The 14440-nt window shown below is 38.5% G+C and overlaps 1 protein-coding gene across 1 annotated transcript; it reads right to left on the minus strand.

The window, feature by feature from the left end:
* Positions 1-350: 350 nt before the first annotated feature.
* Positions 351-12616, minus strand: LOC145776095 (lysophospholipase D GDPD1-like). Its single transcript, XM_082587501.1, has 10 exons — positions 12488-12616; positions 10136-10201; positions 8476-8650; positions 7855-7897; positions 6575-6710; positions 5887-6057; positions 4062-4151; positions 3380-3513; positions 586-691; positions 351-482 (listed from the first exon to the last, which is right to left on the minus strand). Exons 1-10 carry the CDS (start codon positions 12614-12616, stop codon positions 351-353), a joined length of 1182 nt encoding a protein of 393 aa, XP_082443627.1.
* Positions 12617-14440: the final 1824 nt, after the last annotated feature.

Consider the following 14440-nt stretch of genomic DNA (forward strand, 5'->3'; position numbering starts at 1 on the left):
AAGTTTGTAGCAATGAAATTGGAGAAAAAGTCCAAATTTCGACCCACCCTAGTCTCCATAGAATAAAAACATTTTCAAAAGTTAGCAACTCTACATTCAGAGATTTGTAAAATCTTTAAATGTTTTCCCAAGCAAACATGTTAGTGCAAACCTTTGACGCCCTTTTAGTTTCTAAACAGCACACCAGGGAATTGCGACACCTCATTTTAAACCTGGTCCGCAATGCAAACGTGTATCAATGTGGCAATATTTTTCTCGCTGTAATTTTGCTTTTCAAACGCTTAAAACAATAATATGAGAAATGGTTCTACACAAAACTTGCTGATGATCATTCGTCATTGAATATAAAGCTACACCTTGTACTGGGGATGCTCGTTCAACCATTGTGTGAGCTTTGTCGGGCAGTCGGTCATCACTCCTTCAGCGCCGAGTTTGAAAGCTGTTTCGAAATGTTGTTCTTCATTTGCAACCCACAAGTAAGTCTAAACAATAACATAGCCTTATTTAGAAATGGTGATTTTACCTAAATGCACCACTTTTTCTCAGATTTAGATTGCCAATTGCGTAAATCAACAAGAAACTCACCGGAATACCCCTTTGGCTCAAATGCTTAAACACCGAACTGCTTTTAATGAAGAAACCGAGTATCCTCATTGCAATCTCTAACGTCTTCGGCATTTTGAAGTCTATGCTGTAAATGAAACACAAAGGCAATTTTTATTGAACAAAGAAGAAATAGTGCACGCTTTACCCGGATACACAGGAGGAATGTCATGAGCAATTAAAGACTTGTGAGCCAATAAGTTAAAATAGACTTTGTGGGCTACATTTGTTCTAACAAACACTATGCTGTTACAAACTACTAATCTGTATTCATTCCGTGGATGCACCAAAGTGTGTTGTCCAATCAACAAAGAAAAAAAACTAGTCCGCCCCGACAGCTCAGTTGGTTAGCGCCTGACTTCGTGAACGAAGAAGCTTTAAGATCAAGCGGCGCTGGTTCAACTCTCGGGATGCCCGCTTGAGCAATGTATTCTACGGACTGCTCTCCATTCAGTGTCACCTAATGGCAGTGTTGTACGTTGACGGCGTCAACTTTTTGTTGACGCTGAGGCTAGCGCCGTCAGTTTATCTTCTAGTTGACGGAAGTGATAATGCCGTCAACTATTTTGCCGATTTTAAGCGTCACGCGCTATGCGTCATTTTTTGTTTTCAATCGTTTCATAATGTAGGCTATTCTGGCCAGCGCGACTCAACCGAATTACCGGCTTTCGCGTTGGTTGGAATGGCTACCTGGAATACAAGTGGAAGAAGTTTTCCAAATGGTGATCACTCATATCGTGAGCAGTAGTCTATCGAGAACGAGGGATCAGAGAAAAAAAGCGAAAAATCAATGAATGTCATCGCGGAGGTTGAAGAAGATACTTTATTTCAAGAGCTCTATGGCCCTGAAAAGAGCGATTTTGTTGCAGTGGATCTCGAAGATTTATATAATATGCTAAACCCAGGGCCGGATTTAGCCTAAGCGCTGCCCTAGGCAGATACGAAAAGTGCCGCCCCCCAAAAAAGATTTTTCGATGGTGCGCTACGATTTATATTTTCAATTCCTTACAAAAAAGTTATTTGCACTGTTTATTTGAATACATTAATGAATGTCATTGTATAATGAACTAATTGTTTAAAATCGCTTCCGGCGGGTTTTTTCTCTTGCAAACAAATCAATAATTTCTTCAAAGTCTGTAGAAACAAGTAAAGATGAATTAATCCTCAAAAATATGAGATCATTCATTGTTTACACACTTTAAGCATCAAGGCAAGTAGCCTACACAAAATAGCCTACAACTTTTCCATCAACCTAACATTGACTAAAAACATTTTTTTCTAGGCTCCTTTAAATTTACTAACAGTGAAACAAACCGAACAAAGGTTAATAAAAATTGCACAGACAAAGCCTAGTCCTCCATACTAAGCGAAACAGATAAATAAAAGAAGAGCTAAGCAGCACATGTTGTTGAAACAAGCGTGAAGTACTCTAGGGGCGATGACTTGCCATACATGACTTGCCGCACTGTTTATAAATGTGTGTGATATGATAACATATTTATTAACTCCTATATATCTGTTGTGAATTATTATATTCACGTACAGTATTATCAATGTAATATATTCGTATATTTTACCGCCCCCAATAATTTGCCGCCTTAGGCAACTGCCTACTCTGCCTACTGCTAAATCCGGCCCTGGCTAAACCATCACAGCACGCTTGGAACAGTGATATCTTTCCGAGTAAACGTTTTCAAGGCTTGTTTTTGAAATACAACACACCAATAACATCCAGCGCTGCTGTGGAACGCATGTTTTCACTTGGAAAGGACATTTTACGTCCCAAACGCAGCCGATTGTCAGACAAACGTTTTGAAATGCTTGTCTACAAGGAAATAACTAATAGGCTAAGCAGCTAATTGCAATACAGTCTCAAAACATAATAGGCTACCTGTTCTTTATTCATAGCTATTGTTAGCCTAAACTTGGTTGGAATACTTCTATTTTATGAGACCCTGGCTAAAATAGCGCTAGAAGTTCGCGCTGACGCCGTCAATTTCTTTAAGAGCTGACGCAGTACTTTACGCCGTGAAGTGTTTAGGCAATTGCCAATTTGCTCTGACGCCGTCAATTTATTTCGTTGACGCGTACAACACTGCCTAATGGATGGAATAATTTCCCGGCAACAACACTTCAACAATCGAAAATCTTCACTCTGTCAATCTCAGTAGCCGGCCCTGCGTCAAAAGCCTTTACAAGTATACGAAACTCCTGGGAATAACCTATAAGGCTTTGTCAGTCCGAGGATAAAGATTTAAAACCAACCGATTCAATTGATGTGCATCGTGCGCCCCGTTACTTCAGTGGTTGTGCACTCAACTCAAGATCAAGCGACGCTAGTTCGGTTCTTGGGGTATGCGTTTGAGCAATACATTTCAGAATTGCTCTGTTTAGTGACATCTAGTGGATGGAATAATTCCCCGGCAACAACACTTCAACAATCGGAAACTTCACCTTTTTGCTGATTTCGATAACCAGCCCTGCGTTAAAAGCCTTTACAGTTTACAAGTATGCGAAACTACCAGGAATAATCTATCAGAGGCTTCGTCGGTCCGAGAATAAAGATTCAAAAACCAAACCAACCAATTTCCAGGACTAGCATTCAACTTGACAATGCATGAGTGTAAGAAGAAGAAGAAGTTCTTTTATTTTGCATAATTTGTAAAATTTGAATGCCAGTCCTGGAAATGCATTTGTCATCATGAGTGTTAAACTGACTTTTCAATGAAATGAACTGTAGTTACATAAATGCTATTTAAGCCTACAAAGAACTTACGATGAAGCAATATCCGGTAGGACTATCTCCAAGTAAGATTCTTTGAAGGAGATGAACGGAAGCAAACCAGTGTAGTACCATATGTAAAGCAAGATAATGCGACGAAGCGAAAAAGAAAGTGAAATTTCCGGGTTCTGTGATGGTGAAAACAAAAGGTTCACTAGCTTACGTTTCATAAAAACGTAACTTTTTTTCAACATAGCCTAGTCACTCATGAAATGCATCATAAATTCAGCAAAACCAAAACCTTTTTTGATATAAACATGTTTATGTAAGCAAACTGGTCTCCCGAAGCAATTATACTTGCTTGAAAGTTGCTATTCAACTCAACTTCAGTAGACCTAAGTTTAATGGCATGTGATGAAGTGGGTACGAAGATTTGCTGTTTCATTTATGCAATCGAACTCATCCATAGGGTTGCAGCTGACTTTATTGCTGTAGTCTCTCGTTGCTTTTGTCTGCAGTGAAGCTTATCGTTGTTACTTGTAATTGCATGTTGTCACAAAAGAAGCAAATCACCTAATTTTTTTGCGTTGCGTGTATTAAAAAACGGAAAGAAAATGATAAAAATTAACGTAGGTTATTCATTTGTCAAAGAAGTCTACGGCAATTGTAGTGGCCTACAAATTCAACAAAAGCAGCTATAAGTTTAATTACAATGATTTGTTAAGTTATTAAATACCATTTCATACAATGCTTGTGAATTTTCGTGTCGAAAACTTCCCCATATCGTGATCTTCTCCCGGTTGTATTTCTTGATCAAGTAAAGAACCTAACAACATCACATTTAATTTAACAAAAAATGCTCATTGCAAGCAGAGGCTATAATTGAAGTTTTCATGGAACTGAGCGATCAATACAATGAACAGGGGAAAAAGTATTGTAACTGTGTGGTATCCTACACAGGCATATTCTACAGCTAGTCTACGGTACTTATTTGGCAAGGTGTTTAGAACTGTTCAGATTAATAACTATTATTTTCTTGCTTTTCTTATTCACTCTCTTGCGATGCTAAATAGTAGAACTTCACTATAACAAGACTAGTCGGCTGCGTAGCCGAGTGGGGAGAACGTCTGCGCGACGTTCGAAAGGACGTGGGTTCGACACCGCTCCAGAGCACGCGGCTGTGTCTCGGCGAAAGACACTTAAAGGCAAGCCAAAATAAGGGGAGCAGCTGACTCGAAGACTACATGTCACCTCGCTGCTTCCTGTCGTCTGTTGTATCGCATCTGTGATCGCAGTGTACTGTATGTTATCGCAATGGGCGCAAATAAAAGCATTATTAATTGATTATTATTATTATTCTACATAAAGCAGTAGACCGTCACGAATTTCAAGGCATAGGGTACGGCAGGCGCGGATCTATGGGGGGGCCCGGGCCCCCCCCCCAAAAAATTTTGTGAGAAATTGTTGAATGGTTTGATATGCAGCTGATATTCTAAACAGCTGATATTAGTCCCACAGCGGACTTACAACCCCCCTTTGGCACGCGTGTGACGTCACGATATTGAGAATGATGCTTTCAGTCTCCATGTCTCTAAAACAAAGTTTGCCTAATTTTAAGCGAAACTGCATTAAAAGAGCGAGTTTTGCCAATACCAAACATTCAAACATCTCAGCCAGGAATTAGCAACAAGAAAACATAGAGACTTGGCTTTATTACCGAAAAAATGCCGAAGAAAACATGATCTTATCCTTTTGCTATGCCACCGGACAGCATCATGGTCGAGCCGTGGCCGAGTGGTTAGCGCGTTGGGCTCGCAGTCGAGAGCCTGCATGTTCGACTCCAGCCACCCGCACTTGCTGTTGTTTCTCTGGGCAAGAAACTTAACGATAATTGCCTCTACCTAGTGATCGATTTCGAGTAATGGGTAGTACCAAATTTAAGTCATAAGTAGAGTAGACAACCGGAAACTGACATTGCCGTCGGCTGCAGCGTGGGTCAGGTGTATGTCGGAAGGCGTACACCGATGCATAGCGCTCAAGTCCGCTTTCCCGCAATGCAGGATAAAGATAAACAAACAAACAAACAAACAATTTCACAGGAATATTTATACCCATATTTTTGTTGAAAATGCTCTCAGAATGCACCAAATTCAAAGTAATTTTTCAAAATTTTCTGGGGGAGGCCCCCCAGACCCCCGCCCCTGGGTGTCGCCTTTGGCGAACACGCCATCGGGCTTCGCCCGCCGGCCGTCAAACCCCCCAAATTCTTGGCTACGCCACTGGTTGTCCATATCTGTTTTTTCTTTTTCTTACTTTTTAATTTATTTTCAAATTTTCTGGCCCCCCCAAAAAAAACTCCTAGATTCGCGCCTGGGATACGGTATATACGCGCTGTTTGCATTGAGGGATATATTTTTCGCTGTTAAGCATAGCTACTACACTAGCATCTGTAGCGTAGCCTTCTGCAAAACCGTTTAGAGAAGACACTCAAGACACTTCACATTGAGCTTAAAGTTGTGCTTACTCATGATGTAGGCCTAAGTTACTTTTTGTTTGTTCACCTCCATCATGAGTTGTTTTCCTCCTCCGTTCACGTCTAGATTGATTGGCATGGTAGGAAACGCTTTAAAAATTTCTTCCAATGTTGGGATTTTTTGCCTGTTGCCTTTATTTTGACATATTGTGAATTTATCAAATGTCACTTTCAATTCGTTTTTCATAGGTGGCAATTCCTAAGAAAATGATACAAAAGGTTTAGTGATTTGGTGTTTGTGCAGTTATGGCATGATTGCTTACGATATTTAATTTAATAAAGAAGTTGTGGTCAGCGGATAAGACGTTTAGTTTCCAATAATACAAACCTGGTTGGACACTCGGATTAAGCTGGTGTTGATAAATACCGCTCACCTCCACCCAGGGTGTAGGCTAGCCTAATAAATTGGGTAGGCGCAGTTGCTGAAGAAGGGTGGCCGAGAGAAAGGAACAAGCCAGCACACTACGCTCATTATAGTGTCGAAGGCTTAGTAGTATAATGGGAACCTTTTTCATCCCCCGAAAATCTTTTTAGATATAGTCTACTGCACCTGCCATCTACTTTGTATGAAATATGCCAGCGTTTGATCTGAAAGTCGCAAACTGGTTTTAAACTGTGACACCAAAAACAATAGCCTAAACAAAATGAACTAGGCCTGCTTTTCAGATTTGTAAAACACGAAACAAAGCTAATGGAAACAAACGTAGGTAGCTTACCTCATAATTATATTCATTTATATTTCCGTCTCGTCCCGTGCATCTCTTCAGATTTTCATCATGACTGACGACTACTTTTTTGTCCTTTGAAATTTGCACATCAAGTTCAAGCATTTGAGTTCCAGCTTCAATTGCACTGCAATGACAAATTGTTACCATAAAAAGATTTTCAGATGACAAATTACTGAAGAATATTCGTAAAAACATTGATTATTATTATCCAACATCATATTTAGAATTTCAGTAAGTTATGAAATTAACTTTAGCAGCTTTTAACTCTGCTGCGCCCAGCATCATCAAGGAATTGCGGTTGCGAAACACCCAGCATCAGTTTGAAATGATGCTCGTTTATAACTGACACAAATCTTTATTTTGTAACAAAACATCAAAAAAATTATCGACCCCTTTTAAAATGCGTTTTCCAAGATCGAAAGTTTCAAGATCATTATTGGGAACAAAAGTTTAGAATTGTGAAAATTTTCAAGTTCTAGGCATTAGTATCTGAAATAGAGCCCAAAGAAGCCCAAAAAACCGCCTGAGCTTTTTTTTATCAAACTGCAAAAAAAAGCTGAGCGTGAAAAAGTTAAACTCTAACTATGGCAGGGATGGCAAACCTTTTTAGTGCATGGGTCACAAAAGAGACCTTAATCCTTGAAAAAGCAAAAGTGGGTCATACATTTAATTACATGTTAATGCGAAACTACACGTTAATGCGAAACTTGCTGCTGCATCATCTCTGCAAGTCTTATTATCCTTGGTTGGTAATCCGTAGTTTTTAGCTTCACACATGCAGCACTCATATCTGAGCTGAGACGATTCCGTGTGCTTGATTGTATAAAATTCTTGTGCGAAAATAAAGATTCGCACGAATATGAATAACCAAACAACGTTAACAGAGCTACCGCAAATCTTTTCATAGTTTCAAACGAATTTGGCAGGGAGTTCCACTCTGTAAGAATTATATTTTCAGCATGGTTTTCAACAGCAGGAAAGTCACAACCATCCATATCCGTTTTCATTTCAATTTTTTGTAGGAGATGATTTAAGTCTACAAATTTTGTTTTCCAAACTGCACTTTCTTGAAAGTCTATCATTTCCATTTCCAAGTTGTAAAGAAAAAGACAAGTGGGTCACTGAAAATCTGTGATGGGTCACTTCGTGACCCGCGGGTCAGTGGTTCGCCATCTCTGAACTATGGCCTACTTTGAAATATAGCCTAGGCTACATCAGTTTTCATCGTACAGTATTACTACGATATCGTACCAACAAAGTTTACTTACTGGCGGCAAGCGTCTAAAGTATTTTCCAACCGCTCTGCTGCTCCTGAGATGTTATAATATTTAAGTTTTTGATCAACATTTATTTCAACTTACAGAAAATATAGAAACTTAAATAAGCAGAAATAGACAAATCTTTACATCTTTTTGGCTAACAGCCAAACTCAAATTTGTACGTTTTTAAAATTAGGCTATAGCTTGCTGATTAGGCTTATATTATGCTATATAATAGTAACTCCAACAATAATTGCATTTACAAATACTAGCCTACAAAATGTTGAGAGGACTTAATTCATTTATCGATCGGTGTAATATTCTGCTCGCAATAGTTTTGTTAGTTTTCTTTGCCTGCTTGTCAGAACTATATCTGAAGTGACAAGAAACAATCTGAACTGTATTCATATTTATGAAATATATCAATGAGACGTTGCCAGAGAAGAGGGTTTCGTAGGTTTACTTTGCTCATTTGAGTTTTACTTTTAATAACAGTAGGCTACAAATTGTCTTCATATGGTCAACAACAGACCTAAGCATACCCACTTAACAAACCATCTTTATATTGATTTTACGTGTGCAGTTGTTGAATCAATATAAAAGGACAGAATTAGCTAGCTGGGTTCTCACCTCCTCGATGACTAATGTGAGCACAAAAGAAATGACGTTTTTTCTTCTTATGCAGAATTTCTGGAAACTTAAGTAAAAAAATAGATGCCGATACGTATCCAACAAAACAGCAGAGTAGGATTAAATAACCTGCTACAGCTACTACACTAAGACCCATTTGTACAGTAGCCGAGGCCTATCAATACTATTTATTCAATATCTGAACAATTTCAAAGTATTAGCCTACAGTTGCTTTTGCTTTATGATTTAATTTAGCACCGGATGATTTTTAGGAATCATAAAACAGGGCTTTCTATAACACAAATAACCCATTTTGCGTGATAGGTCAGTTGGTCAAGGGTGCGACAATGAACGCAAGATGTAGCGTTCATTGTCGCACCCTTGTAGCAACAATGCAGTTTACTAGGACTTCTACAGGGACATAGCATCTGTGATAAAAGCCACAAGACTACCTGATTTTTGAACTAGCACACCATGCTGGAATTGCGAGCGAAAGAGTCTCTACCGAAGAACAAACAAAATATTCGGTTCATTTTGCACGATGGCATATCGATGAGTTACTACAAAGTACAAGCTGGAGTAATTTGACAAAGAAACACTTCCCCTTGTAGGTCTACCGATGTAATGTAACACCTTCTAATTCACAGACTGATAAACGACTTCTGTTTGTCTATTTGCGTGTGCTACTGCATGGTTCTGCATCACCTTTCTCTGTCTCCTTATTTTGTAAGAGCAATTGCACTTCTGTCTTATGTTAAAAAATTATGTACATACTGTAGTAAGTTATGTGGCGCAGGAAACATGAAGCCAGTTTCCCGTTTTATTTTGAACAGATTTATCACGTGTGCCTTAATCTTTCTGTTTAATTTTGAGTCTTTTCTGAGCCGATGACCAAATCGTCTTTCGCTGCTCTTGGCTAGTCAGACTGAATTTTTCAACACTGAACGTATTTAAGCGTTTATGTTTGTGAAATGTATGCTGTTGTGATGTAAGATTGTTGTGTACCATGTACAGTAGGCTATTATACAGTAGAATCTTATTGGCAAATAAAGTTGTTTCTCTTTCAACCTCTCCCTCTCCTCTCTCCTAGTTTGAGCCGATGAGAGGGGGCAATAGTAATGTACTACATATGATTTCTACATTTAATTTGACAATAGCTTAGAGAACTTAGGGGTGAACTTAATCGCGTGCCCCAAATAAACTGACAAAAAGTGAATTTTTTTGATCATAAACAAAAACTACCTCTCTTTCCTCGCTCAAGTAGCCTACATTAAATCGATGTTTCTCATTGCTACAATGTAAAGGCTGTTTTTGCTAACTAGAATTAGTGCAAAGACTATTCAAATTTTCGGTAAAAAAATAAATAAATAAAATGACTCTGTCGTCATTGAAACAATAGTTTTGAATACTGTAAACTTATAAGCGGTATAGATGTCAAATATAGCAATAAGGAATGGCAGCTCAACTAAAATCTAAAAAATTACATCATAGATTAGGTCAGTGGTTTCCAACCTTTCTAGGCTTACGATACCGTTTAGATTAGAAGGTAAAAATAATTTGTGACAGATCAACAATCTTTCACCTCGTATGCAGCAAGTTGTTGAAGTAAACCTTAACCGTTTCATATCCAGCACTTAAAAAGATGCTAGTCTATTCCTACCTTCTGAGCTTGGCTTTCAGCTTTAATGCAGTGTGGAAAAAAGTGAGCAAGTTCGCTTGTAATGCCCTATTGGGAAAGGCAATTAATAATAACACCTTCAGAAATCAACGCAATAATAGTAACACTTCAATTTTACTTGGAAGTTGAATGCCACTTTAAACTGACATTTTGAACAATAAAATAAAGTTTTTTTTATTTCAAAGTCAGTGTGAAACTTAATTAACATATTACTCTTCTCTTAGCAGACAAAATAGGCAAAAACTTTTCTATGCACAGCATTCACCCACTGAACTACAATCGACAATCAGCACAGCTTGTAGGCTGCAGACATTGACATCTCGATTCCTGAAGCCACAACAATATAAGGGTACCACACTAAGAATTTGTGACCACTAATCATCATATCACATACCGTATTATCGTATGACACAAAATTATCCTTAATTATGTAAAAAAAAACAATCCTGCATAATTTTTTTTATCAGCAATAATAATCCTAGCTAGCTATTTGAAGACAGAAAAAAATTTATATGAGAAATAGCTCGCGGCACCCCAGAGTGCCACGTGACCCCGATTGGAAACCACTGGATTACCCTATACTGTATTAGAACGTCCAGTAACCCAGGTTTAAGAAATATATTACACAACCAACCAATGCAATGATATCCTCACGAATTAGCTGAATGAAAACCTTTTGGACCTGTAATCAAATATGTAAACCTATAACAACATCTCAATAGATAAACCTAGAACGGATTTTTTCATATTCTTTCAAAGATGTGAGCTAATAAACGGAGCTAGTATGCATAATGCAAGAAAGAATCTTTCAGTACAAAATAAACCATTGGATCACAATGGCCTGGAGATTCGTCTTTTTGATTAACTACCAGAATATTTGTCTCATAAAATTATCGGATCAAAAGAAGCTGCAAAGCCGAAAAATATCACAGCAGGGCTATTTTTCCGTTTTTAAATTTCGTCAACCAGTATTTTAGAAATGTCTCCACAGTTTAAAATGCTGCATCAAACATTTTCATTTTGACAACAATTGGTAAAATTACCAAGTTGAACCCTACTGTAACAAGTTGTATAGAACACCGTCGATAACTCGAAGCAAGACCTACCAAAACAAAAAGTAAAACCGCTGATTTCAAACTTAACCAAGTGCTACAAAGCCTAGCCCAAATTAGATGAATATTTTCAAATATAAATAATGCATCTTCATAAAGAAGCGTTATATCAAGTTATGTATGAAGCCCAACAAATGTTCAAACAGCAAACAGAATTGTGAAAAGTTTGACGAACCTGCGCAAGGCCCCAAACTTCCCATAAATATCGCTATACCTGCTTAGAACTGATAGTCTACCTGCTAAATTGAAGTGTTTCAAGATATAAATTATTTATTTACTGTATGCAATTGAGGTAACTATCAAATGTCAATATTTTGTTACATCCTCTTGCATGGGAAAACCGCCTGGTGAATACAGTCTGGTTAAAATCGGCCATCGCCAACACATGACCAGTTGAGGGGATGAAAGTCTAAGGGCTGTTTGTCGCGTCGTATTCTTTCTTTAATCATGGTTGTAGCAGAGTCGATATTATTTTGAACATCTAGGAAATGTTTTATGTTGGTGCACAACCAGGGCCGTTGAAAGGATTTCTCGGACCCGGTACCAATTTATTTTCGGGCCCTCTAAATCGACAAAGTTATGAATACAAAGGTTGTGTACAAACTTTTATTGATATCGTTTAAGCATGATCATTTAACAAATCTTGCGCAATCTTAAAATTTTTTGAACAGCAAAACTTACTATCTCTATCTAGCGGTTGCTTTTTTAAACTTTTATTTGTTGCATGGCGCTAGAGTATTACTTCCCGATTTCATTGATGTTTCACTGGTCATTCTAGGCTCACCAGAAGAGAATTTACAGCAAAGTTAGTGCAGACAGTCAGAAAGTTTTCAATTTGATTTGGGAAAGGTGTTTGGGCCTAGGTCAAACATTTGCTGATTGCTGCAATTGGAAAAGCGGTTTTGGTCTAATTTTTAGTGCAGAAATAAGGATAGTAATCTTCTTACCAGTGCCATTTCAGTTTTTGAGTTTTAACAAATATTAGCCTGTTTATTTTGAAATTCGTGTTTCGGGTAATATTCGTGGTGAGGGAAATCACTATATTAGACTAAATTCTTATTTTACTGTTTGGTGACAGAAGTGGCTATTTTACCACCAGAAAGCTGAAGTGGGCCCGGTACTTTACCATCTGACAGCTGAAAGGACTGTTTTAACCTCTGATGGCAATTCCTTTAGATTAGATTATTTTTGAGCTCTCGCTTGTAATGCTATTGGGCTACACCTGAGCAACTAGGAAGTCTACCACTGTCAAGTGATGGCACCCTTTCAGTGCAGACTTTTCCGCTTTCGCTTCTTTGAAATAGACTTCGTGTGTGGAATTGAACCCAATTTCGTGATCCGAGTGTTCCATAGCGTGGTAAGGTTTTGCGTAAGCATAGCTTACGTGCTGAGAGCATGAGCGCTTAGCGGAGAATGCTCAGTGTTCATTTCAGTCCATAAAATGACAAAACATATCAGTTTCGCGTTGAGCGATATGTTGAAAGGGGTGTGCGGAAACAGAACTATTAAATGGGAAAAGAAAATGTTATTCATTGAAATGCCAATGGTGACAAGTTTTAAAAAGCGCTTCAGTCTAGTCATCAGTGATGTAGGCTAGGCTAGGAACGCTAGGGTGATGTTGAGATTACGACTTTCTGTTGTAAGTTTGCTTTATTTTGTTAAGTCCATGCTCGATAACTGTCACTGTCTCTACTTTGAGTATTGGCTTAGCGGCACGGCTTATCAGAGCAACTGCATGTTTCTTGAACTCGATTTACAAATAAACCATTAGGAAGTGGGGCTAATGACAAAAAATAGACGATGACGTATGTAAAAAAGCCATAAAAAGCAATTAAAAAGTATATCAAGGTGAATGGGGGTTGACTCCCCCTCCTCCTTGCTCACATCCACCTATGGACATGGTGAAACTTGACACTTGTTAATAACCTTTATGTTTTCTGTGACTTTGCAACAGTTTCTGAGTTTTGGGGAAGCTTTAGTAACTGAGCTTCGGGAAATGAGAAGATAAGGTTCTCATTGTACTAACCCTTCCGCAATAACGAGAGTAAGGTGGCCTGTTTCTTTCCTTCGGCCGCATTTTTTTCAACAATTACGCCTACCCAATTTATTACACCCTGGGTAGAGGTGAGCGGTGTTTTGTCAACAACCAGCTTAAGCCGGGAGTCGAACCAGGTTTGCGATATAGAAAGGCCCACGCATCCGCTGCGTCATCCCATCGCACTCAGACTGCAAGATTTGGTCTAACTCTACAACTCTGGTTGATTGGTTGGTTTTGAATCTTTATCTTCGGACTGACAAAGCCTTGATTGGTTATTCCTGGTAGTTTCGCATGCTTGCAGAGGCTCTTGACACAGGGCCGGTTACCTAGATTGGCAGAGTGAAGTTTTCCTATTGTTGAAGTGTTGTTGCTGGGGAATTATTCCATTCACTAGGTGCCGTTGAATGGAGAGCAGTCTTTAACGTGCGTAGCTCTAGCGCACACCCCGAGAGTCGAACTTGCTGATTTAAACCATTTAGAATCTCTGCAAAATGTCTAAATTTAAAAGGTAGCTGCGCTACTCCAATTTGTTTACAATTTACAGAACCCTATGGTAACGCAAATTTCTGTTTCAAAGCAGTATTATTTTGTATGTCGTGTTATGTTTTGTTTTGGCTCATGCCTGGTAGCGAAGGATTTAAATTAAGACATTTCGTTTCGGGGTAATTTTTCTTACAAAAAAATAATTTTGTTTCCAGGTTCCAAAAGAAAAATTGTATTTGCAAACATGTTCTTTTGGCTACAACGATGCAAAAAAAGCAAAATAGCTTTTTGGTTGTCCACTGTCCAGTGTTATGGTTTCATTTATTGTCGCTCTACAACAGCTAAAGTCTTTTAGCGACAGGGCTCACTTTGAATTTCATATCAGGTTTACGATGTCATCACATTATTACCCGACTTATTCTCACTGCGTTAGGCAAGAAAGAACAGAATCGGTACCGTTTTTAAAATCTGCTTTTTGACCCGACCCGGAATCGAGCTCCAATCTACGCAGCCCCAGAGCCGAAGGCGATAAGACAACAAAATTAAACATTTTTACATTGATTCAACGTCTGCAGACATTGAATCAATGTAAAAATGACGGATTTTTGCTATTGGGAGTAGTGAATGATTCAATAGTAGTTTTTGCTAGAGGAT

Source organism: Aplidium turbinatum, chromosome 8 (genome assembly GCF_918807975.1).
Source record: "Aplidium turbinatum chromosome 8, kaAplTurb1.1, whole genome shotgun sequence".
Lineage (NCBI taxonomy): Eukaryota > Metazoa > Chordata > Ascidiacea > Aplousobranchia > Polyclinidae > Aplidium > Aplidium turbinatum.

What these genes read in the sequence shown, in the direction of transcription:
- LOC145776095 (XM_082587501.1), bottom strand. Translation starts at nt 12,616, where the DNA reads ATGGAACACTCGGATCACGAAATTGGGTTCAATTCCACACACGAAGTC. An exon ending in TAGACTTCCTAGTTGCTCAG is followed by an intron (nt 10,202 to 12,487) that starts GTGTAGCCCAAT and finishes CTTTCCCAATAG; the next exon opens with GGCATTACAAGCGAACTTGC. An exon ending in TAAATGAATATAATTATGAG is followed by an intron (nt 6,058 to 6,574) that starts GTAAGCTACCTA and finishes TCATTTTCTTAG; the next exon opens with GAATTGCCACCTATGAAAAA.